A 27,482-nucleotide genomic window follows, 5' to 3' on the forward strand; every position below is an offset into this window, starting at 1 on the left:
CTTTTTAGCCATCCAAATGTCATCCTATTGCTCCCAATATTTTACATGCCCTACTAATTATCCCTTTTTAATAGCAGCTTCTGTTCTAGATTCATCTAAAAGCTCTAGGATTCTCATATCCCTTTCTCTTTCTTTATACTCTAATATCAATCCCTGGTGAGGTGGTAAGGGACCTGGGATCACAGGTTGACCAAGTCCTTAACTTTGAAAGCCACATATCTGCTATTGTAAGAAAAGATTTCCATGTAGCTCACTTGATTAGTAAAGGCATTGCCTCTAGAGCAAAAGAAGTTATAACCCCTCTATACTTGACCAACTGTATTTGAAGTATTTAATATTGTAACAGAGATAGAACTGGAAGTGGGATCTTATCCAGCCCATAATTGAGTGTAGCACCCCATTTGGTGTGCACTGCACTCTAAGCACCTACAGCAATTAGAGAGACCTCAGAAGTTTCTAACAAAGAGGATCAAAGGCCTCCAGTATGTGCCTTACACAGACCAACTAAAATCCCTGTCACTATACTCCGTATCGTATAGACTTCTTAGGAGAGAGTTATGCCTGGTCCACAGAGCAACCCAAGACCCAAACCTAATGAACTTACTGCACATCTGTAAATCAAATGAGTCTAGGGCTACTCATTCCAGTGACGTAAATATGGCCTGTGACTTAAATAGCATTCTGGAGAGACAGATTTATCTTCCAGTTACTGCCACATGTTTGGAACAGGCTACCAATTCATGTGAAACAGACCACCTCTATGACACTGTTGAAGAGGATGAGTGGATGGGGCACCATAAATTCTTAGCAGGGATTGCACCACAACCTCTCCTGGACATGGGCAGTCATCACTAAATGCAGTCTTGGGTATTGACTAGTACTTTTATGGTATTACATTTGGTTGAACTGGCTAGGGTTAAAATGACCTCTAGGTGGAAAGCATAGTAATCGCCTATGATCCTATGGAAGGGAAGGCAGTCTCTTGCCCGCAGCTGAAATGTCTTCTTGGACTTAACCCTTTGTATTACCTTTACTCTCTCTAATTATTTCCTCTAAATACTTTTGGACCTTTGCCAATTTACTCCAGTAAATTCTAGCCCTGCCTTGCCTATTCTCTGTACCTCTAATTGCAGTCACCCATCTTGGCAAAATCTCCTTTCTCCATTCTTGTGTTTGCATAGTTCTTAAAATATTTTCTGCCAACTTATGAATATAATATTCTGTATGGCTTTTGTTATTCTTCTTTTTAAGGATCTGCGTTCAAAATCCCACTCCCTACTTATTTCTTGAATTTCTCCCTGATTCATCATCATCTCTCTGAACTTTGAATTATAACTTTCTACTTGTGTTATGCATATTACTTTAACTGTGTAACTCTAAAATATCCCTTCAAATGAAGTAATTCGAAACCACCTTGTTCTATTGAAAGGATCTATCCCACTTAACATTTGCCCTGTTCCCCTCAAAGATAAATTCCTTCAACTCTTTATTAATTATTGTCCACAACTTCTTCTCTGGTTGATAAAAATATGCCTGAAATGTATATAAAATTAAAAGGACCAACACATTTTCATTGTTCATATCTTACTCACCATATCCATAAAAAAGAGAGCTTCCAGTTTCTCAGTTTTTATATTATCATTTATTTAGTCTTTTCCATATACCCTTAGCTGTCATAACAGACCCTTCTTGATCCATACTCCTAAATACTTCATCTTTTTGTGTAATCAGTGTGAGAATTTCTGAACCAATTCATGTTTGAGTACATAAATTATGGCCATAGCCTTTTTTTATCTTCATTAATTTTATATCACAGAAAGATCTGAAACTGTGTCTCAAAATGCTCCACAGCACTGAGGTGTCCCTTTCCAGATTTATCATGTAGAAAATAATATCATCTGCAAATAAAGCCAACTTTTTCTCAGTTTCTATGCCAGTTAAATCCTTGAATTTCAAGTCCCTTATTTTCTTTGCTTATGGCTCTAAATATAAAGCAAATAACAGAGGGGAAAGAAGACACCCCTGCCTGGATCCTCTGTTCAGACACAACCTATCAGAGAAGAATCCTCCCACTATAATTTGTGCCTCTTGTCCTACATATAGTCTCCTAATTGACCTTATTATTATATCCATGAATGCAAATGCTTCCATTGCCCCACTCATAAAATCCCAGTTTACTCTGTCAAATGCTTTGTCTGCATTAAGACCCAACAAGAACAGTATTATTTTTTTGCATTATACTTCCCTCTGGATCATGCGTTGTCACCTCACAGTAAGACGCTGTTCAGTTCGATTCTCAGCTAGATCATCTTCTGTGTGGAGACATGCGTGAATGGGCATACCTTCGTTGAAGGTTGTGCATCAGAGCTGGCAACTCGGTACGTAAAAATCTACTGTTAATCATTAGCAGACTGGAGTTCCACTGTGGCGACCCCTAACTGGGAAAAGCCAAAAGACACAAACAAACAAACTTCCCTCTGGATCATCATTGTTCTATTAATGTTGTCAAATGTTTGCATTCTCTCTACAAGACACACTGATCCATATCTATCAGTTTTAGCAACTCCTTTGCAATTCTTTTAGCTAGCATAAATATAAACACTTTATAATCATGGCTTGAAGTAGACATGGGTCTGTATGAAGCTGGGTCTCATGGGTCTTTATTGTCTTTAGGTATTACAGGCGCCACAGCTTTCTTCCATAAGATGTTGGTGCGGGGGGGCACCCTTTAAAATACTGTTAAACAAATTCTTCCAGATCTTTATCACTTTCATCCCTCCTGACTTCCAAACCTCCACAGGAATACCATATATTCCTGGAGACTTTCCTGATGATTGATTATTCATCCTAACTTAACTGTTAGTTGTTGAGCCTCATCTACCTCTAACCATGGCATAATTAAGTCTTCCACAAATATTTCCATTTGTGTGCTTTTTTAACTTCTACATTTCTCTGCTTTACTCAAATTTTCATTAAATTTCTGTAATATCTCCAATATCTCTTATAACTCTGAAGGATCACTGGTTATTTTCCTTGTTATAGGCCCACTATTAGTTCTATTGCCTAAGTCGTTGTCCTAAAAGTTTTTGTTCTCTGGAGTTAGTATAAAAAAACAGATGCTTAACAGCAATCTTTCCAAACTTATGCATATTAACCACATACTCCCTTATTTTCTCTTTAGTACTCAGCAGTTGGACCTCCTCTTTTTCTGGGAGGTCATCATTAATTTGCAATATATTAATCTTTGTCTGCCCCTCTAAATAATTCCTATTACTTTTTAATCATATCACCTTTTCTTTTATTGCTTCCCTATTTTTCAATTCCATTTTCACTTTATCCCACTCAAAAGCTATAACTTCTGAAGAAGTTTTTATCCTCGCTAATAACTCTCAAATAATTTCTACAACCCATACCATAAATTCCTCTCTTTTTAACAGGTAGGTGGGAATGAAACACTGTCTCATTTTGACTTCATTACCATCATTTTTTTTAGTTTTTAATGGTACATGATCTAAAATAGTTATTGGATGTGTGTTGAAGCTTTCAATCAAATACACATTTCCCTGTGAAATATAATTTTTGTCTAGCTTGTCCAGTTATTGTACCTTGAGAAATAATATATAAATTCTTTCTGAGTTCCTACCACTACTGAAGTCACATCTTCCATCCCAGATATTTTCATAAATGTCTTCAGAAATCAACCCTATCTTGCTATATTTTCCCTTCTAGGTCCTCCAGATTTATCCTCACTGTTGTAAATCAAGTTACAGTCCTTACTTATAAGTAATATTCCTTGCTGAAAGCATTTCTTAAGCTCCATAATAGCAATTTTTAGTGGAAAATAAATATATGCTAGTATAATCCTACTCCTTTGCCAGCAGCCCCTTGCTACCACAAATCTACCATTATTATCTTTTTCCCCCTTCTATCACTAATGGAGCTCTTCTAGCACTTAGTATAATTACTCCCCTTTTCCTTTGTCCCTGATATTTAACTGAATATCCATCCTGAAATTCTTTCTTTATCAAGTTCACATGCTCATTTCTATACAAATGTGTCTCCTTCAGCATTTCTATTTGTACTGTTACCTTTTTGTTTATACCTGTAAGGCCATTTATGCTTTAAAATAATATGGATAGCATAGCCGCCATGATAAGAAGTTATTGCTCCAACTTATTAAACAGGACATCTTTTTTGAATTTGTATTTCCAACTTTTGTGTTACATACACACACTAATGTTTGGGAGGTTGATAATTATGCAATTGTTTCCTATCATCTTAGTTTGAACCTATGTCACATTTTTCAATATTTTTGTTTTAATAAAAATACTCAAAAAATAAACACATTTGTATTAACAAAGAATAAACACACAAAACTATGTGCGACTTCAAAAAATGAAGTTGAACCCTTCAGACAAGAACAATTGCCTCAAATAGACAGCTGCACAACATGCATTATCTTACCTAAAATTAGGGTTACCCTTTTTTAAAGTGCATGTTACAGCCTGTACACCCATTTACACTGATTGTTGTCTATTCTTTTGTTTTCTCTGTGCCCCTCCCAGATGTGTACATATAGCTTGCATGTTTTCAGAAAACATTAAACTTTAGCCTTAAGAAAAAGTGCACTCGTTATCTTTAAATAAAACTAAAGTGTACACTGTACTCTTAAATGCAATAAATTATTATGGCAGCTAGGGAAGCTGCTATCTCTTATTCACTTCCAATAATTTCAGACTTTAATTTTTACTGAAATGCATACCATTGCAGCTTCAAAGATTGCATTTCTCTTAGCAAACAATTCTCAAAGTACTCAAGATTAAATGCTTGCACCTGCAAACAGATTATCTCCATAGAAACATAATGAGCAATAAGAAAAAAAAGGGGCTAACAACTCAACAAATGCATGTAGGAGTCTTTGTCAATTTCACCCAGAAAAAAATAGAATGTACAACTGCCTTCAGCTGCAGGCATTTTGACACCTACTAAACATTTACTAAAGGACATTGCATATGTAAAAAAAATTAGTTCTTTTCATGACATTCATCATTTTGTCTTATGTTTCAAGCCTAGTTGCTTAAAAAAAAACACTTGCATACAAATTAAGCCAAGAGCATTAATCCAGGCTTTCATCTATGCATAATTAAGGGCAAACATTTCAATTCTACATATAATCAGTGCAATTTTAGACTCACCCCCCACCCCAGGAGCCCTAGATTACAGTATATTAACTTAAACTTGCTTTTGTTTTGGTCTACATTTTACCATTGAATAGAATTTCTAACAAATGGCTAAACATCGAACCCTAACCATCAAACGTTCATTCTGTGAACCTTCATTTGAGCAAATGGGAAAGTAACTAGTTGGCCAACACTTCCCTGTTTGCCCTTTTCCTGACTGTTGTGTGGTCTTGAAGTTGGTATATATAGTTAGGGGGGTATGGGACAAAGCCCCCCACATTGGGGTGTATGGGGGGTAACCCCCCCCCCACCTGGGTAAGTTTGAAATGTTGCATTTTGTGAGATGGGGAAGTGTTGGATAACTAGTTACTTTCCCTGGTGAAAAAAATTAACTTTTGCTGAATGAATGTTCGATGGTTAGGGTTATATGTTTAGCCCTTTGATAGAAATGTTATTCAGTGCTAAACATGGACCCCTTTTGTCCAGCCTTTCTTCTCTTTCTACATCATAAAGCCTATATTTCTAAAAATATAAAATATGCTTGTTTACATTAATATATTTATCACATACAACAATCACTGAAAGGATTCACCCTCACCCTCACATTCAAAATACCCCTGACTACATACTGCACAAAACTGTTTTACTATATAATATGCAGTTTATATCATTAAATGTTTTATACAAATACTATTAAGAACAAAAATTGTTTAACTGACAGTTACTTTTTCCCTTTTATTCTCCTTCTAAACATTAATGGCATAGAGTGGGGTATATGCTTTACAATCTACCCACACGTTTAAAAAGTCAACAAAAATCCAATCTTTCTCAGCAACTTTTTTGACAAAGTCATACCTCACAAATGTGATTGATGTGTTATAATCTCACATTTAGTTATTAATTTCAGTATTGCTGGTCTTCTTCCTGTTCATTTTCATCTCCCAACATTAGGTTTTGGTTCAAGTCCAAGGTATTCCTAATTCTTCTAGTCAACTCCTGTGCTTTTTTATGTCTCTCAACAATTGTTTCTTTAGAATATTGGAAACAGTTTCACTGACAAAGTCTCCCTATTATATTTATTATCAGAAGAATGTGAAGGAGAGTCCCCTTCTGTCAGATGACTCGCTTTTTATTGGATAAACTTTTGTATTTCCTACTTAGCCTGTTCTGACTAAAAATATATTTGATCATTCAGGAAAAAATAATTTGAAGACAGCTGATAGAGCACATTGATCTCACACCTGACTCTTAACATCCCCCTGATTCCTGGAATAAATGTACTTCTCTTCTGCCTGGTGTGCAGTGAGTAATCATTTTCTACAAACACTCTGCTGACCCTATCTTTTAATACTCTTCCCTTCTGCCACAAATATGTCAGGATTGACTTTTTCAGCATATTGTTTTTACTGTACTTGTGTTGAATTTATACTGTTAGCACTTTAAAAAGTTATTTTTTGTTTAATTTAATTGTTAGGCTAACACACTCAAGCGTGCTAGCCGTTTTATAGCATTTACTGTTTGTTACTGTATCTTTTTCTCCTTTCTCTGTAAAAAAAGAAAAAAAAAATATATCCTTGTTTTCCCACTTTTCTGAACTAGAATAGTCCAGTCTTCAGATTTTGCTGATCTCTGGGCTTTGTCTTAGTTCCTGTGCTATCCATATCCTTATTTGGATAAGAGGAAGCTTCTTTGTTCACCAGTGGGAGTGGGGAGCACTGAACAACCTATTTGTCCCTAGAGGATTGGTTCCAGCCCAGCAACTTGTAGTTTATTGGCCATTTTGGGTCAATTCCTGGCTCTTTTCAACCCCCTGCTATAAAGCCCACTTTTGCGCGCTTTAGCACGTTTTAGCGCGAATTAGCGCGAAGTTGCTCATAGAGCAGCATCGGGCAGCGCTGCTTAATCAAGTTTAAACTATTTCTGGCTCCGTAAAGTCTACTCTTCAATTTTTCCCTTAGAACTGCTCTACTTGCAATCTAAACAGCCTATTCTCTAACTGAAAAGCTCAGCACTTGCTCCTAAAGCATTTTTTATACAGGTAAAGCACTCTTAAACAAAAGAAAGTACTTATTTCACCTAAATTCCCTTGAGTACCCATTTCCCTATAGATCTTTTATGACTCAGTTACACAGCAATCTTTTTCACTATTCTAGCATGTCGAAGGGTCAGTTGCTGGCCTCCTCTCCTGTTCAGCCGGTGAATCTGGGAATCTTGAGGCAATGTTACAATTGCCTCATGTACACAGACAACCCTCTCCTCCTCCCAACAAATACAAATATATGCGAGAGATGCAACTATATAGCCAAACTGGAGGCTGAGCTCTCTCAACTCAGTATTGGCAAGACCAGGCAGGAGGAGAAGGTAACCACGCACACCACAAACCCAGTTTCACATAGAACTATCACAACTGCAAACCAAACACATAAACACACAAAAACATACTCGGAGGCGCTGATTAAAAATCTACCAAAACAACAGAGGCCTCCAAAGCAGACACCCAAGCAACCGCCACCTCAAGACATAGCACATGCAACACATAGTTCACAAAGTCAGTGTGCTAAACAGTCACAGCCCTTAAGGCCAAACAACATGCCAGACACACTTGTAATAGGTGACTCCATAGTCAGACACACTGACATCCCGCTCACCAGACTGAACAAGGATAAGGTCACAGTAAGCTGCCTGTCGGGAGCTAGAATCCGCCACATAACACAAGCACTCAGGTCACTCCACAGCAAGTACAAATATGACTCAGTCATTGTACATGCCGGTGTGAACGACCTGAGATGTACCTCCCTGGACTACATGAAAAGAGATATAGAGGAGCTCTCTGATTATGTAGCCCAGGCCGGTATGACCCTGACCCTGAGCAGCATCTTACCCTCACCAAAAATGATGCCACAGTACAAAGACAAAATGATCAGTTTTAACAATTGGCTTAATTACTGGTGTCATTCAAAGGGGATCCAATGTCTGTCTGCTTGGGATGACATGCTCGACAAGCCACACTGCTTCGCAAGGGATGGCTTGCACCTGTCACCCCTGGGCTTCCGGATATTGGCCAAGGCTCTTGCCACCCCCATAGTGCCTTTTTTAGGCAAGGCTCAAATGACAAACCTACCTCCCTAGAAAACACAAGTGGAAAAAAAATAAGGGTAATGCTGCTCAATGCCAGAAGTCTAAACCTCAAGATGCACACCCTCGAAACCCTCCTCAGTATGGAGAACATCGATGTCTGTGCAGTGACTGAAACCTGGTTCAAGGCTCCTGAGAGCACCCCAGCACTATCAGGTTTTACCTCATATCATGCTTTCCGGCCCCAAAACTTGGACCGAACCACAAAAAGAGGGGGGAGTATCCATATTCATCAAAGATACCCACACCTCCAGGTTAGTGGCAACGCACGAAGCATCGGAGACCATCCAGGTGCAACTAACCATAGGCAAAACTGCCTTACAATTTGTAGCATGCTACAGACCACCCTCTCAAACTCAGGAAACTCACACAGCCTTCCTGAAGACACTGGAGAGTATGAATGTCTCTCCAAATACCATCATATTGGGAGACTTCAACTACCCAAACATAGACTGGGAACATTACTCAAGCCCAAACACCCTAGCCCAAAGGTTCCTAGAATTCATAAACTCAAATGCGATGGAACAACTAGTCACCATTCCCACAAGAGGAGACAATATACTAGACCTGATCATGACAAACATGGGGACAAAATGCTCCACACCGGAAGTATATCCCTCATTGGTAAGATCAGACCATAAATTAATCTCACTGGAAATCCACATCCCGCCCCACCCCCTGCACAAAAGACCACAGTGAAGAACTTCTCAAAAGCCAACTTCACACTTCTTAAGACTGAAATGGTATCCTTCAAGGTCCCTGGGCCAGTGGAAACCACAACCCACACTGCTGAATCCTTTGCAAATGCCTTCTACGGGCACCTTCAAGAATGCATGGATCATGCAATCCCAAATAAAACCAAGACCCATTCCCCCAAAGGCAGGCCAGGTCTGGTGGACCCCAGCCATAAACAAACTTTACAACAGAAGGAGGAAGCTACTACATGACAGAGCAAAATCCCTAAATGGGAAGGCATCTCTGATCAGTACTAGCAAAAAACTACGATCACTCATAAAATCATCCAAGGCCAACTCTGAGAGAAAAATCGCAAAAGACACAAAAGACGATCACAAGGCCTTCTTTAGCTATGTTAGAAACCTGGGTGGAAACTCCCAGATATGCTCAGAGTTAGTCCAAAATGACAATAAATACACTGAACCCACTGACATTGCCAACATTCTGGCAGATAGGTTCAGTGCAAATTTCTCCTCCCCCGCCCCTCCAAAAGGAGAAATAACTATCCCAGCAGAGTGTAGCCTCCCTAACATCTCAGATGGCTAGGTGACAGCCGCCCTCTCTAAAGCTAAAAACACAGCATCAATGGGACCGGACGGTGTCCCGGGCTGTGTGCTACATGAACTCCAAGAGGAACTAAACCCAAACATAAGGCTGCTGTTTAATCTTAGCCTTACTACAGGATACGTACCCAAAGAGTGGCGTACGGCAACAGTGGTCCCACTTCACAAAGGCGGTGCGTCTACAGACCCTGGAAATTACCGCCCCATAAGCTTGACGAGCCTGGTCTGCAAAGCTATGGAGAAGATCATTATGGAACTCATAAACAAAGACATTGGGGACCTACAGACATTGGATCCTACCCAATTTGGCTTTGTCAAGGGCAGATCCTGCCTTTTGAACTTGGTCGACTTTTTTGAAACCGTCACTAAGGCCATTGATGAAGGTAAGGCAGTTCACACAGCCTACCTTGACCTTGCAAAAGCCTTTGACACAATACCACACTCAGGCATCATAGACAAACTCACCAGCTTAAATGTAAACCCATATGTCACGAGATGGGTTGCAAACTGGCTCAAGGACAGAACCCACAGGGTCAGAGTTGCTGGAGCTATGTCAGACTCTAAGCCAGTCACAAGCGGTGTCCCACAGGGCTCAGTCCTGGGACCCCTCTTGTTTGGCATTTATTTTTCTGAGGTACAAGCAAACATAGGAGGATTGTGGCTGACAAAGTTCGCAGATGACTGCAAACTGGGCGCCATAATTGATACTCCAGCGGACACAAACATCCTTCAGAGAGGACTCATAGAAACGGATAATTGGTGCCAGAGCCATGGCCTTAAGCTTAACGCCAAAAAATGTATAGTCATACCCTTTGGGAAAAACAAGGTACCCACAAATTACCACATAGGTGGTAATCCATTAAGTACGGAAGAGGTAATCAGGGACCTAGGGACCCAGGTTGACAGTAACCTCTCTTTTGACACTCACATTGCCAAAGTGGTTAGGAAGACCTTCTATATTGCCCACCTTATCATGAAGGGTTTCACATCTAGATCAAGAGAGGTCATTGTGCCCTGTACTCATCTCTTATTAGGCCAATGATTGAGTACAATGCCCCATTTGGGATGTATCTTACCCGACACCTGCAGCAGTTGGAAAGACCCCAAAAGTTCCTCACCAAGAGGATAAAGGGTCTTAAACATATGTCATATGCTGCCCGACTGAAAAAACTCCAGCTCTATTCAGTCGCATACCGCCTACTCAGAGGTGACCTGTGCCTAACGTACAAGGCCATGTCCAATCCAGAATTAATGGACATGCTCCACCTCAGAAAATCCAAATCCATCAGAGCCACGAGAGCAAGTGACTTAAACCTCAACACAGAAATAAATAGGACGTGCTGGAGGGACAGATTCATAACCCAGAGGCTCCCTACACTCTGGAACAGAATCCCAATCCATGTTAGGCAGAGCCCCTCACTAACTCTATTCAAGAGAAGTCTTGACGAGTGGATGGGAGATCGTAGGTTTACCCCGGGGGTCATCTCTGTGTCACTACTAGACAGAGGCACAGTAAACTAAACCCTAAATGGGCATAGTATTCTCATCCTAAGGGGTGGTGAAAGCCACACACACTCTGGCTAGGCTTATAAATGCCCTAGGGCAGATAGCCTAGTACGAACCTATGAACCTATGAACCTATATAATTGCATACTTACTAATAGAGGTCTTGGCTGCTTTCACATGGCCAGGTTTGGAGCACGCACTCAGTGTGACTTTTCAATTAACAAGTCCTGTTATGGAATACCAGCCCAGTTGCGTCTTTGTGCTTTCATAAAATTAATACAGTATGTTCTTTCCAGTGTCTCTAATACAGCAGAAAATCTCAGATTTTCTTGGCGTGGTCTGTCTTCTAACTTTACCTCAGCCAGTGTCTCTAATACAGCAAAAAATCTCAGATTTTCTTGGTGTGGTCTGTCTTCTAACTCTACCTCAGCCATTTCTTCATTTCAGCCTCTGATTTTTGCAGTTTTAAAAACTTATTGAAATAGCTAGTTAAAGCTTTTTCTACTTTTCCAGCCTTTTGCTATTTGAATTGATATATTTCTTCAATGTTTCATTTGTTTTAATCAGCTCTGAGTAGATCTGATTTATGTTTTCCTTTGAATTACTGGGAACCATGTTGTGTACCAAAACTGAAACTTGAACTGCTTTTTGCTGAACAGCTGTAGGATTATTCCCAGTCAGTGTGTGTTTTCTCTTCACTTTTTCTAGCTGATTTTCTTTCACATCCTCTAAATGTCTTCTTTGCTGGCATCCAGGCAGTGTACTTACTAGCCAGTAACTGACTTTTTCTCAAACTGCCAGCATTACTAGCTGTTATTTCTAAGTTTCTTTTTTTTCACACTGGGAGAGCCGAAATTAAGCTGTTGACCAGTGTGCAGCTAACTTGGAAGTCCTAGAGTGCTTCCGTTTAGACCACAAATGCAATGTGGCCATCTATGTACTCTGAAGAGCAATTCAAATTGTTTGATTGAGCCCACTAACATTCTGCGTCCTGGATGGCTACCCACATCACATCAACCTAGCTTTGCTATTGTTAACTGGGACTGTATTAAACTGTTCATCAGCTGTATCTCTACAACTCTTGTCATTAAACTAATATTTAAGTTCAAAGTACAATAGATTTTTTGAAAACTGTAATACTGTCCACTTATGAAACAAAACCTACAGGTACAAATGATCATTTATTTCATATTCTTCTATCAAAATATAGTCTGAAACATTAAGACATAGCATTATAGTTTTCTACTTGGCATTTAGAAATGCAACATATCTACTATTGCATTTATGTGCCCCCTTCTCTGACCAGCGATGGAAAAATATTTTCATTAGAACAGTCCTGGTTAGATGCTGCATTTTCTTTATGTATAACAGTCTGCATTTCTTCGGTTTAATCACAATTTGATTACATCTCAGTATCAGTAATAGAAGAGTACAATCATAAGTCCCTAACTCAGAAGTGGACATATTTCAGTGGAACACACAATAGATTTTGTGTTATGACAATCTCTTTTTCTGTTATTTCCAGCACTATCTCTGGAAGAGGGTAGTAACTAAATGATTTTGTATTACTTTGGGATTCAGTATATTTGACACAAAAATACATTCTTTGTTAAAAAAAGAAACAAAGGAAAATACACTGAGCAGGTAAACAAGTATTTTACTGAATGTCTGTTGTAAAAAAAGGCAAACAAAACAGATATAACAAGTATTTTTGCAGAGATGGAGCCACTTACACCCCATGGCAGCTCAACACCTCAACAGCCCTAATAATACTATCTCAGACTGCTCAAGAGTGAATAAAAGGACAAATACCCTTTACCCACTGTCACCTAGTCACTCCTGAACCACTATCAGTGTTATTCATTATTAATGACAGTGAAATCTACAAACCCTACATTCCCATTCACTAACCTTTTGCAATAAAAATCCCTGAACTCAGAGAATGCACAGTTCCTTCTGAGGCTCTATCTGCTAGGCTTGTCTTTAACATATGGTATTTCATGAAACAGAAACAGAGAACAGACAGGCAAATTACAATGAATGAGGTCTTTATGTCAAAAATGAGGACCAGGTGGATCTTCAGATATACAGTTGCCAATACCTATGGGGAATATCCAATACCAGAAATCTGGATTACGAGAAGCTGATGATGAGGAGTCTGCAGAGAGCGAGCTGGAAAAGGATTTAGGAAGTAGTGTTTGCAATTTCTCAAGTCTGTACGGTGTATCAGGAGTCTGAACATGGAAGAATTGTTGAGAAACTAATTGGGCTTAACTTACCCATTGTGTGTGATAAAGGCTACTGGAAATACTGGTGAATGTAAGTATTGCTCTTCTTAAAAGAAACATGTATGAAGGAATACTGCAGCTCTTATATGATAGCTGTAAATGAACTAGAATATTGTGCCTGTTTCTTCCTATTTTTTGCTGAAAAAAGTATTTTTCTTTTGTAACTAAAAAAACACCTTCTGTAAAATCTGGGAAAGCTATTTTGAGGGACTGGTTTTGCTGTTAAAGAGAGCGCTAACACACCCACACACACAAACGCACACAAACACACACACACACACAAACACACACACACACACACACACACACACACACACACACACACACACACACACACACACACACTCACTCCGTATTCTCTCTGTGTATAACTAGCTGCATTGTTCAAATTATTACATATTTATCTGAAACTATTGCTTACCTAAAATACATGTTGCTGACAATTTGTTATAATAATTTCCAAATGGACACTGGCAGGTGTAGTTCTTTTGACCAATCTGAACACATTCTGCAAGAAGAGTTCCACAAAGTTTTGTATGACATACATCTGTAAATAGGATAAAATGGTTAGTAAAATAATATAAAATAATAAAATATTAATTCTAAACTTGTAAAGCGTGGCGGTTTACTTAAGTATGTTCATTTGCAAGCATTTCCCACTTTTCAAACAATACAAATGTAATTTTAAGTATACAGTAGATGCAATGAGATGGGCAATAAACACTTTACCTTTACGGATAAAGGCATTGTTATATATCATATTGTTTGTCAGTGTACTTACAGAATCAGAGTTCTGAGCTGCTGATGAACTTCATCATGTAGCCCTTGGTTTGAGTCCGTCTGTCTCTGTTTATCTGCTGTGTGATTTTGAGCAAGGCAGATAATAAGACAGTGTTTGCATGCCTTCACTTAAAACTGGTCTCAGCAAAGCTAAACAATATATAGATAGATAGCAAGATGTATAGATATTAGATAAACAGGTGTGAAGGAGAATGGAGGAAAGTGTCTAATACACTCCTTTTGTTTACTTGGTTAAAGAAATGACAAAAGCATCATTTAAAGATTAAAATGTACAACTATATATGTATACATACACACACACACACACACACACACACATATATATATATATATATATATATATATGTATACATATACATGTATATATATATATATATATGGGTCTACTTCTACCCATCAAAATTGGAAAAAAAAACATGTTCTGTAGTTTCCAATTCTTTACATTTATTATGTATTCTATCGTGTTTTCTCTTAAATGACATATTTGCCCCCACTGGTAATTTTCCTATGGACAACTCAACTGCTGTTGTGTTCTTAAAGTTGGTGGCATTTGCAGCTGCCCACCCCTACTGTAAATTTGATCTGGGACACTCCTCCCAGTACCATCTCATTAGCTCATTCTACCTAATACAGAGATTATTTGGAAAGGCCAAACCCCTTAGTCCCTTAACCTTGAATTATCTTCTGTTCCTCCTCTCTCCATTTCCAATTTATAAAAGAAAAAAAAAACACTTTATTCAGCTGCTTATTTTTCTGTATTTGTGTTTCTTCCTACTACTCTGTTAACTCATCTTGCTTTTTCCTGCTACTTGCTGCTTGTTCTCTAAAGTGTTCAATTGCATCTTTTCTGTTGCATTATTACTGCTTGTTTATAGCCTCTTTAAATTGTAGGTGTTATTCTAAGCCTCTTAGTTTTGGTTTAAGCACTTGGGCTTTAGGCCCACACCTTACCTCTCCCTGGCCTTTCTCCCTCAGATTCTGACAAATATGGATAGACTATTTTCTACAGTTTCTCCCACAGTTTGGTAGATATGGGCATCCTAAGTTGGGTGTAGCAACTACCTCATGTACATGAACAATATAAAGGAGACCTCAGAGGCAAAAACACACACAATCTCCACAGCTCTCCACACCACATACCATGCATAGTCCACACACCTGTGTCTCACAGCCACAAAGGCTTAACCATAAACTCAACATATTAGTCATAGTAGACTCCATTGTGAGACACACAGATGTGCCTCTTATAAGGCTGGATAAGGAGAAAGTCATGGTTAGTTGTCTGTCAGGTGCCAGAATTTGCCATATCACATACGCAATCAAGTCTCTCAACAACAGGTACTGTTATGACTCTGTCATAGTCCAAGTTGGTGTGAATGACTTGAGGTGTACCTCCCTGGACTATATGAAGAGAGACATGATTGAGCTCACTGATTATGTGTCCCAGGCAGGTGTGACCCTAGCCTTAAGCAGCATTTTGCCATCACACAGAATGATGCCTCAATGCAAACAGAAAATGATTGAGTTTAACAAATGGCATAGTTTCTAGTGTCATTCCAGGGGATCCAGTACCTGACAGCCTGGTAAGATATGATCAACAGACCACGATGCTTTGATGGCCTGCATCTGCCTCACCTGAGCGTCAGGCTTCTGGTAAAGGCTCTTTCTTCTACTATAGTACCTTTTTTAGGAAAAGTGATGAGGTTAAAACTACTAACGTCAAAATTTCAACAAAACACAAATTAAAGGTCATGCTGCTAAATGCTAGGAGTCTAAACATGAAACTGCACTCATTGCAAGCATTCTTAATCCTGGAAAATGCTGACATCTGTGCAGTCACAGAAACCTGTTTCAAAGCTGTGGAGAGAACCCCAGACTTACCTGGTTACTCATCCTATCATACATTCAGACCCCAAACTGTGGGCAGTAAAGCCAAAGAAGGCGGAGTTTCAAAATATATTAAAGATATACACACCTCCAGGCTGGTCAAACAGTATGATGCACAGGAGACACTCCAGGTGCAGTTAACCATGGACAAGACCCCTAGTCAAATCATAGCTATCTACCGGCCCCCAAATCTGACTCAAGATGCTCAATCTGACTATCTGGACCTGTTCAAATCTATCAAGATTCAACCATTTACCCTGATCCTGGGTGACTTTAACTACCCAAACATAGACTGGAAGAACTACTCATGCCAGAACACAAATCCCCAGAGATTTCTTGATTTTGTCTATGCAAATGCCTTGGAACAGCTAGTCGATACCCCCACAAGAGGTGGTAATATCTTGGATTTGGTATTAACCAACATGAATAACCAGTTCAGCATCCCTACAGTATCATCCTCCCTGGTAAGATCCGACCATAAAGCAGTCACTTTCGAAGTCATCATCTCCTCAACCCCCATCTACCTAGGGTCAGACATAAAAAGTTCTACAAAGCTGATTACAGCCTCCAGAGGGATGGTATAAACAGCGTCACAGCTCCCTCCACCTCAGTAGGAACTGGCAGCAATATCCAAAACTACACCAAAGCACTATATGAGCATTTATATAGATGCATGGAATCAGGAATACCGACAGGACTAAATCATCCACCGCAAGAAAGAATAAACCTGTCTGGTGGATATCTGCAATAAATAAACTCTATAACAATAGGAAAGAAAATTGCTGTACAAGACCAATTAGGAGCAGGTGCCTAATTTTAAGCAATGTCTCCTTAGCCTGAGCAAGCAAATAAGAGCACTAGTGAAATCCTCCAAACTTTGAGTCCAAATTGGCTACATCTACTGGAGACAATCCTAAGGCCTTCTTCACATATGTCTGCAACCTCAAAGAAAGCACCCAGATCTGTTCAGAACTGGTGGTTAAAGACACTACATATACAAATGCCTTAGATATAGCAAAGTTACTGGCTGACAGATTCAGCGAAAACTTTACCTCTCTATCCCCCCTTCAGTAAATCAGGACATCCCCAGTACCTGCCCCCTTCCCCTTATAGCTAGGGAACAGGTCATCACTGCTTCCTCAAAGGCAAGAAATACAGCCTCCATGAGACCCAATAACATCCCAGGCTACATCCTATGTGGACTCAGGCAGGAACTTGCAGAACCATTAGGATCCCTATTTAACCAAAGCCTGAGTACCAGCTTTATCTCAGCTGAGTGGAGGACAGCCACTGTTATCCTTTTGCACAAAAGTGGAGCATCCACCCATCTGGGAAATTATAGACCCATCAGCCTAGCTAGTCTGATTAGCATGGCCATGAAATGGATTATCATGGACCTCACTAAAAAAGACATTGGCAACCTCCAAAGACTCGATCATGCACAGTTTAGCTAGATCAAGGCGAGGTCATGTCTGTTAAATTTGGTTGACTTCTTTGAAACAGTCAGCAAAGCCATGGATGAATGGAAGATGGTGCATACTGCCTACCTTGAACTGGCCAAAGCCTTCGACACTGTTCCCCACTCTGCATAATATATACATCTTCTCTACTAGACAGCAATCCATATGTTACCAGATTGGTAGCAAACTGGATCACTGACAGAACCCACCTAGTCAAAATAGGGGAAGCCACCTCAAGCAGTAGACTACAAGTGGCGTACTCCAGGGTTCGGTCTTGGGGCCTCTGTTATTTGAGATGAACTTTTCTGAGGTGCAGGCCAAAACCAGTGAGATATGGCTGATCAAGTTTGCAGGTGGCTGCAAGCTGGGTACTGTCATGGATTCCCTTAGTGATGTGGACATCCTCCAAGAGGGTCTCACTCAGACAAATGACTGGTGCCAAAAACATGGCCTCAAGCTGAATACCAAAAAATACATCATCATCCCCTTTGAGGAGTGTGACACCCCCATAAATTATCACATTAATAACAATGTCATAAGCACGCAATCAGGTAAGAGGGATTTGGGCACCCAGGTTGAATTTTGACCACCATGTTCCTTCTGTTGTACGGAAATCCTTTTACATGGCCCACCTCATAAGTAAGGGCATCTCATCCAGGGACAAGGAGGTGATAAAATCCCTGTGTTCTTCCCTTATAAGGCCCATTATTGAGTACAACTCCCCTTTCACCATGTACCTCTCAAAGCACATGCAGCAGCTGGAGAGACCACAGAGGTTCCTCACCAGAAGAATCCAGGGCCTCAAACATCTACCATACACAGATAGGCTAAAAGCCCTATCTCTCTACTTAGTTTTATACAGACTTCTCAGAGGTGACCTCTGTCTTGCATACAAGGTGATCACGGACCCCGCCTTGATGGGACTGCTGCATATCAGCAAGTCAAGCTTCACTCCAGTAATGCACATGCGTGGCCTCAACCTGGTCTATGACATCAACAGGACTTGTTGGTGGGACAGATTTGTGTCCCAGAGATTCCCCTATCTGTAGAAATAGACTCCCTCTCCATGTCAAGCACAGTACCTCTTTACCCCTTTTTAAGCACAACCTGGATAACTGGATGTGAAACAGAAAATACACCCCTGGGATTCCACCCATGACCCTGCCAGACAGGGTAATCAGGTACTGACTTTTCTAAACATGGGCTAAAATTTTGGTTAGGTTTATAAGGGCCTCAGGGCTAATAGCCTAGTAACTTCCTATGATCCCAAATGTGAATAGTATTAAGAATATAGTAAGAAGAATAGGAATTCTGGAGTGGTGTAATACGTGCGATGTAGATGTAACTATATTAGAAGACACAAGATTTTTAACAAATGAAAGATTACAGACAGAGAAACTATAGGGAGGAGAGATAATCTGGAATTGAAATGAGAGATGTTCTTGAATAGCCATACTCTGCAGAAGTACAGTGAAGCTACTAGATGTAACTAGCAAAAATAGAAACATTAAGCACTGTACATTTAAAATGGAAAGAACAAATATATAGAATTATAGCATTATATGCATATACTAACTATAAAGAAAGGGAATGCTTATTCCATCAGATTTTAGACTATGTGGTAAATATGAATATTATAATAGCAAGAGACTTTAATTGTGATTTAAGAGGCAAGCATAAGAGAAAGAAAGTGATATACGAAAATGTTAGAAATTATAAGATGTAGTAAGTTAAAACTTTGGGACAAAAATTCATGCTTTTACAAAAGGGGTATCTATAGGCCTGAAATAGATTATTTTATAGTATAAGAAAGTTTAGTTATGAGAGAAGGTGAGAGAGTTGAAATGGGATATTCTGATCATCTTGCAAAATGGCTAGAGATAAAAGAAAACAACAAATATATATTAAAATAGACAAAGCAATACAAAGAATAAATGAGATCATATGGAATGAAGAAGGAAAGAAACTAATAATACAGTTATGGAAAGATCATATTACTATGAGAACATTTTATAAAAATTTTATAAAAATTGGCCTGAATGGTGGATGATATTTAAGAAAAAAATATTTTTTTTACAGTGACAAGAAGATGTGATAAAGGTAGGGAAGGAAAAATATAAAATAATTTGTCAAAGAAAAATAATTATATAAAATAAATCAAGAAAAAATTCAAGCATTGTTAAGTAAGCCAAATATTTTTACAAGGAAAAAAGAGAAGTATCGAGTTATTTAAGCAGATTAGTAAAGGAAGATGGTAGTATAATGAGAGAAATAATGTAAAAGGAGAAATAGAAAGAACTCAGGAAAAGATTATGAATAGTGTAGGACAATATGTACAAGAAATGTTTAAAGAAAAAGTAAGGCAGTGAGAAAAACATGAAGTAAAAAAGTTAACAGAAAAAGAGAATAAAGAGTTGAAAAAGGAGATCTCTTTAAATGACCTAGATAAAGTAGGTCCAGATAGAATAGATTATGAAAAGTATAAACATTTAGGGGACTGGCAAAAATATTTTTTAAATATTTTGAATAACTTGTTAAATGAAAGTTTTATATATGAAGAATTATGTAGTGGAATACCTAAATTCATATGGAAGAAGGAAGACAGAAAACAATTAAAAAAACTGGAGACCAATACTATTAAATAATAATGATTATAAGATCTTTATGAAAATAATACAATGAGATTTAAAACTAAAGTGGAAAGCATTATGGAAGATAGCATATACAGTATAAAGGGGAAGGGTTGTCAAGAACTGTTAATTATAGTTAGAGAAATTGTAGATGATATTATGAACAGAAATGAAGAAGTCAAAATCATGATAGGAGAACTTAATAAAATATTTGACACAACTGGACATGAAATCCTTTGGGTAATAATGAAAGACTATAAGAGAGAAAGTTAGGAAATTATGTATGTCAGCGTATAGTAAACATAAATAAAAATAATTGTAAATGGCAGATTTAGCTAAGACGTACATTGAAGAGTGGTGTAAGACAGGGATGTCCAATGAGTTGTATATTCTTTGCATTATTTATGAATGTGATAGTTATGTAAAATCAATTACAAAATGAAGAAGGTGGGATATATAACACTTGAAGGGTTAAAAACTCCAGTTCTCTTAACATATGCAGATGACATTATAATAATTGCAAAAAAGCAAAATCTAGATAAAAGAGGTTTAATAATTTGCGCAAATGAGTATCTAAAAATGAAAGGGATGGCTTTAAATAAAGAGAAAAGTTAACGTTTAGGTGATGTAGTAAAGACTGGGTATATATTTTGCAATAAATTAAATTTCTGTGTTAGGTATAACATTTGGGAATAAAGATGTAAGTAGAATTCAATGGGAAAAAGTGATAGAAGGTGTAGATCAGTATATGTGCATGTACCTTTAAGAAGCTATCCATGGGCTTGCACAAGTGTACAAATACTGAGCATGTGCAAGCCTGACTGCCATTTTGTAGTTAGCTGTTAAGACGTGAACATGTGTGCATGCAAGGTCTGACATTTAGTTTGTTTATATGTTATGATGCTGCTATCCATCCTGATGTGTTTTCTGTATAATAAAGCATCTAAACAAACTACCCCATGTACTTCATCTTCTATGTATAGTGTGATGAGTGACATTAAGGAATAAATCGAACGTGTCTTTTCTGGACAACATACAAATTATCATTCAGAAAAAAAGGCTTTTTTTTATAAATTCAGTACTGATGGGAAAATGGCATACTTAGCAAGTGTATTTATATTGCCAACAGTATTTGAAATGGAATTATTGCATATATTTTTTCATTTATATGAGATTCTAGATTACACCCAGTAAAAAGAGAAGTTTTGTATGTAAATAAAGAAGAAGGAGGACGTTTAGGGTTAATTAACCCAGTGGTATATGCTACTTCATTAAATTTGTACAAAGTGTTTATTTATTTTATTTATTTGACATTTGTTTACCAGGAAAGTCCAACTGGGTATGAGCCCATTTTCAGTGGAGGCCCAGAGGAGAAAAGCTCCACAGTACACATAAAGAAAATTAAATTGAACAATGGTTACAAATATTAAAACAATAATAAAGTAGTACAGTATGTGAAATACAAAATAAGCAAAATATAAAGGCAAGCAATAAAGTTGACCATACATTATGTACAAGGTAGTTACCATACATTATATACAAGGTAGAAGAGAGTTCCTAATGTGCATGTCGTAAAAGCCATACACTTTTTCTGGCAGACATACTAGATAATACATTTCAGTCAAATTCTGGGAGAGAAAAAGGTTAGTTTAAGAATATAAAGAAAGGATATTAGAATTTTAAGGAACTAAAGTGAGGTGAGGCTAGAAAGTAGGTAAAGCAGGAAGGGAAATAAGACATATCAAGAGAAAGTCTATTAATAGAGGTGAAGAAGGAAACAGAAAAGAGTACTAAGATGGCAAGGAGCATGGGCAGATCCAATTATTGGTTAGATGTTCTTTCAGCCTAGACTTGAAGGAACAGTAGTGGGGTATGTCTGATTACTTCTTGAATGCTATTCCATGATTTGGCAACACAGTGAGTGTACAGACTAACCCTGTTAGATCTTTGAGGTTTGTAAATAGATAGTAGATACCTGTGACAGGAGTATAGGTCACAAGATGGAGTACGGTGATGTAGTAGTGATGATATAGTTTGTGTAAATGAGTTGTAGTACAGTAATTTATGCATTAATGTTAGTTGATTAAATGCGAGAAGGTGGGGTAGTTCCAGCCAATTTTGGGACTTGAATGCATAGAAAAGTTGAGAGCAGTGGCCCTGACCTGTGGCAAATTTAGCTACTTTATTATAACAGTGACTAAGTTTTGCTTTGGGGTAAGAGTGAAGATTGGTTAGGATAGGTGAAGCGTATAGAAGGGAGGGTAAGAGATAGGTGGAGGCAAGGATTACTCATATGGAGTTAGAGATGAATTTCTTAGCCCTATACATCATACCCAATTTTTGATTTTTTTATGATGTTGCTGACATGTAGGTGAGACTTAAGATTGTTGTTCATAGGTTCATAGGTTCATAGGTTGGTACTAGGCTATCAGCCCTAGGGCCTATACAAGCCTAGCCATAACAATTCCCTGGCTATTTCTTCCCACATTATTTACTTTCCTGGACCCCTGTCTAGCAGGGTGACTGACGTGATCCCTGGGGTGAATTTCCTTTCTCCCATCCAATCGTCAAGGTTCCTCTTGAAGAGGTCCAAAGAGGCACTCTGCTTGACATGTATGGGCAATCTATTCCAGAGTCTGGGGAGTATAGGTTCATAGGTCGGTTACAGAATTTTTATATATATGCATTTTCCTGAGATTATATAGGCATAGACATAGGTTAGTAATATGCTAACTGCTCTTGTGAGCCATTGTAAGCCTAGCCAATTATCCCTTGTGAGACTCAAACCCTGCACCTTGTGTTTGTAAGGCAAACACCTTAACCTTTAGGCCACCAACCCAACCCTTGTCAATAGTTACACCTAACAGTTTTGAATGTGACATCACATTAGTTAAAGTATTGTTCTGAGAAGTAATAGAAAATTTAGAAGCATCTGGAGAAAATTGTTTTGGTAAAAATAGTAGAAGTGCAGTTTTTTGGGGGTTGAGTAGTAAATGGTTGTTGGTGAGAAAAGACTCAAGTGAACTGAATGCTTCTTGTGTTAAACTCTGTAGATGAAAGAGAGTCCTGGCAAAGCAGATTAATGTACAGTCATCAACATATTGAATTAGGGTAGCTTGTTTGCTGGCAGTATTAAGATGGTTAATAAAAATGCTGAAGAGAAGTTGACCTAGTATTGAGCCTTGGGGTACCCCAGTGCTAACAGGTAAGTAAGGAGAGAAGTTAGAGCTCCATTTGACAGATTGATATCTGTTAGAAAGCTAGCTAGTGAATCACTGTAAGGATGTTTTGGTCAAGCCCAGAAGAGATAGCTGGGATAACAGATGGGGGTGGGAGACAGTATCAAAGGCTTTGGACAGATCTATGAACAGAGAAGAGACAACGTTTCCTGAGTCACAAGCTTTATTGACAGTGTCAGTAAAGGATAGGAGAGCAGTGATAGTGCTGTGTGCTGGTCTGAATCCATGTTAGGTGGGAGAGATTATTGTCAAGGAGGTATTGAAGAAGTTGCTTATGGATACATTTTTCTAGAATTTTTGATAGTGGTGAAAGAATAGCAGTTGGCCTGTAGTTACAGATTTCTGTGGAGGTGTCACCTTTGTGGAGAGGAAGGATTTTTTTCCACAGGGAGGGCAGTGATAGTGCTGTGTGCTGGTCTGAATCCATGTTGGGTGGGAGAGATTATTTTCAAGGAGGTATTGAAGAAGTTGCTTATGCATACATTTTTCTAGAATTTTTGATAGTGGTGAAAGAATAGCAGTTGGCCTATAGTTAGAGATTTCTGTGGAGGTGCTACCTTTGGTGAGAGGAAGGATGAAGAATTTTTTCCACAGGGAAGGGACATAAGACTCCTTGATGGATCTATTGATGATTATTTAGACAAGGTAGGCAATTGAATCAGCAGACATTTTTAGAAATTCGTTAGGAAGATTGTCTGAAGGGGGGGGGGCATGGCCTGAGATTGTACAGGAGGGATTTGATAAATGAAGTAGGAACTGGTTGAAGGGAAAATGTGGACTTACAGGTAATATGAGGCTAAGAGAGGGTAGAAGGAGATGGAGGGAATTTGTTAGTGATGGAAGTTATGCTATCAATGAAGTAAGAGTTAAATTGAGCTGCTATGTTAGGGGAGGTACTAACATAGGACGGTTGGGTGGAGGACTTACTTCCTGGGTTTAGGATTTTTTTGCTAGTGCGCCAGAAGGTTTTTGGATTGGATCTGTGATGATCTTGTGGCTCTGCATGGAACTGTTTTTGTCTAAATTAACCTGTTTCTTTACAAGGTTAAGCAATGCTTTGAAATACTGTAAATTACTGTGAGGCTTATGTTTCAGGTAAGTTGTCCAAGCGTTGTCTCTTTTTTGATTTGGTATAGACAGAAAGCCAAGGAGTATAGTTGGTTTTGACTCTTTTCCGTATGTGTTAATGTAGGTAAATGAGAAAGATGCTATAGTACTATTAAAACTGTATAATGATAAATTTGGGAGTAAGGTAAAAAAAGAGTGTACAAATGAAGAAATAAAGTATTACCAAGAAAAATAGTTTTGTGGAAAAGAAAAATTAATGATATAGAAAAAGATAGAAAAGTATGGTAAAATAATGTAATGCTAAAACATTACTATGTAAAACCATGGAAAAATCTAACAGATGAAAAAAATTAAAGTTATAAAAATAAGAAAAGATGGTGTAAAGAGAAAGCAGAATATCAAGATTTTTTTGTTGAGACTGGTAATAGATAAAGCAAATATACCACATAAAAAGAAAAGTTATAGAATATGTTTACACTGTCAAGAAGAAGAGACTATTGCACAACACCTGTTTCGGATACTAATAAAATATTAAAGGCAGTAGAAGAATTTGCAAAAATTTCCAATTATAAATTAAATTTAAAAAAAACTAAGATATTCCCATTAAAGACACCTACACCTTTTTCACTATTACCATTAGTAGGGCAGGTAAAATCAGAAGAAAAAATAAAATACTTAGGAGTGGTTTTCTCAACAGACTACAGAGATTTTTATCTCAATAATGTTAAGGTTATTTGGGAGCAGATAGTATCTGACTTGAAAAGATGGGATAATCTGAAATTACCAATAATGGCGAAGACTTCAATTATTAAAATGAATATACTTCCTAGATTACTATATATTTTTAGAGCATCACAAGTTCAAATCTCCAAAAAATTCTTCAAACAGCTTCATACAGAACTAGCTAGATTTCTATGGGAACCTAGAAAAGTTAGGATATCGTATGATAAATTGATGGCTCCAAAAATAGGGAGGGTTGGATCTACCTAATTTGAAACATATTATTTAATAATAAACACCAATAGACTTTTAAGAATAATTAACTTTGATGGGTGTAACTCGAAATGGGTTCCCAAATGGCTGGTTCTTAATCATAAACATGTCAAGGAATTGGATATTAACTGCAAGGCATTACCTTTTTAAACAAAAATACTCTTAAAGTGTACTTCGTGTTGGAACATATCAAAACATATATAGTTTCAGTACAAAATCTCTTTAACTCATTAAATCTTTTGCAAAGTATGATAATTCTTCAACCATTTCACAAAAATCCAAATCTGAAAATTGGTAACCAGCTGATAGACCTTAAGAAATTCCCACTTATAATTAATTTAACCCTACTTGACTCATACCCTTTCTTAGGTATCCCGATTCACAATATTTTAGAAGAGTTGAATCTCCCAAATCGTATCTAATTATAATAAGACAATTAAAAGACCTATCAATAAGTTACCTTAGTAAAGGGAATGACATAATTAAAGAAGAAGATTTAAACATGTGTCTGAACTTATGGCAAACCCTTACACAGGAATGTAAATATATAACTGCAGCATATGGTTTGATTAAAGAAATAAAATATAATAATCAAATATTAATTTCCAAATACTGAGAGAGAAATTGTTGACAATTGAAGAAAGTAAAATACTAAAAGCAATTCACTTAACCATAAAATCTGTGTCCCTTCAGAAGCTATTATTTACCCAATTGATGATATTTAATAACGCGTATTATACGCGTCTCACTCTACACAAATTTAACTCAAAGAACTCACCAAAATGCCCATATTGTATAGATCAAACAGCCGACCTCCTACATATGTTTTGGAGTTGTAAATGTATTTTCAAACTCTGGAATTCCTTGAAACTTCAACTACAAAAAATGGGATATCAACATTCCACACTCTCCTGGGAATTTACGATTTTACATATTCCACCACCCAACTTGGAAAGAACCCAAAGAATTATACTAGTCAATATTTTTTTGTTGATGAAGTTATATATAGCTTCCAATTGGTTGAACCCTTTACAGACATCATGGCAAAATTTCAAGATAGTAGCCACCAAACATATTCTAGCACATAAATTTCTAATTAGTGATCATAAGAAAAATGTAAACAATACAAAAATATGGGAACAAATCTTTAACATTGTATTAGCTTAAAGTTCCATTCCACTATTCGCTGGGAAAAACTGAATAACTGTTGAACTTTATTGAGATAAGTCTTATATGGTTACTAGTTCTTTTTTCTTCATTATTTTTTTTTTTAGAAGTGTATAGGTATGTATAATGATTCTATGTAACTGTTGGAAGCATTCATGTACATATTGTAAGTAGTTGGTAGTACTGTATTAGTTGTTTGGAAAAAATAAAATAAAGAATTATTATTGAAAAAAAAAAGAAGAAGAGACTATGAAACATATGTTTTTTTTGTAATGTAAAAGAGTCAAAAGGTTATGGAAAAACTATGTAAAGAAGATTTTTGAAGACATAAAAGAAGTGGATAAAATAAACATGGATATGATTACATATGAATATTATAAGAATAGAAGTAAAGAATATGTTAAAAGAATAGAAAAAAAGTTATTTTATATTATATGGGTTATATGGAATGAAAGAATAAATAAAACTATGTTTAATGGTAAATGGATTTTAGCAAAAATATTAAGTTAAATCAGATGGTGTGTATAGAAAAAGGAATGGGGGTCAAATAGAGATGAACATTTAGCATAACTGTAAAGGAAATTCTGAACATGTGTAAACAGATTTATACATTTGTACATATGTAAATATTTGTAAATATGTAAATATGTTGTAAATAAATTTTATTTTTCTATATATAAATAAAGGATCCCTACTTTCTGGAGGAGATGAAGTGATGCACTCTCTGGAGCTGCTAGGTGGCACTGTAGAACTGGTACTGCAGCTGCAGTAATACCATGATGGAGGAAAGCACAGCAGAGCTAAATGAGCAGGAGAAAACTTACTGAAGT

The 27,482-nt window shown here is 37.5% G+C and overlaps 1 protein-coding gene across 1 annotated transcript in view; it reads right to left on the reverse strand.

The window, feature by feature from the left end:
• Positions 1-13,817: 13,817 nt before the first annotated feature.
• LOC122804004 (integumentary mucin C.1-like) overlaps positions 13,818-27,482 on the reverse strand; it is a 191,268-nt gene continuing 177,603 nt past the window's right edge. The window contains exon 12 of the mRNA XM_044073686.1: positions 13,818-13,954. Within this exon, the coding sequence (XP_043929621.1) occupies positions 13,818-13,954 (137 nt within the window). The remainder of the gene's footprint in view (positions 13,955-27,482) is intronic.

This window comes from Protopterus annectens, chromosome 6.part0, assembly GCF_019279795.1.
Source record: "Protopterus annectens isolate FY-2018-M chromosome 6.part0, PAN1.0, whole genome shotgun sequence".
NCBI lineage: Eukaryota > Metazoa > Chordata > Ceratodontiformes > Protopteridae > Protopterus > Protopterus annectens.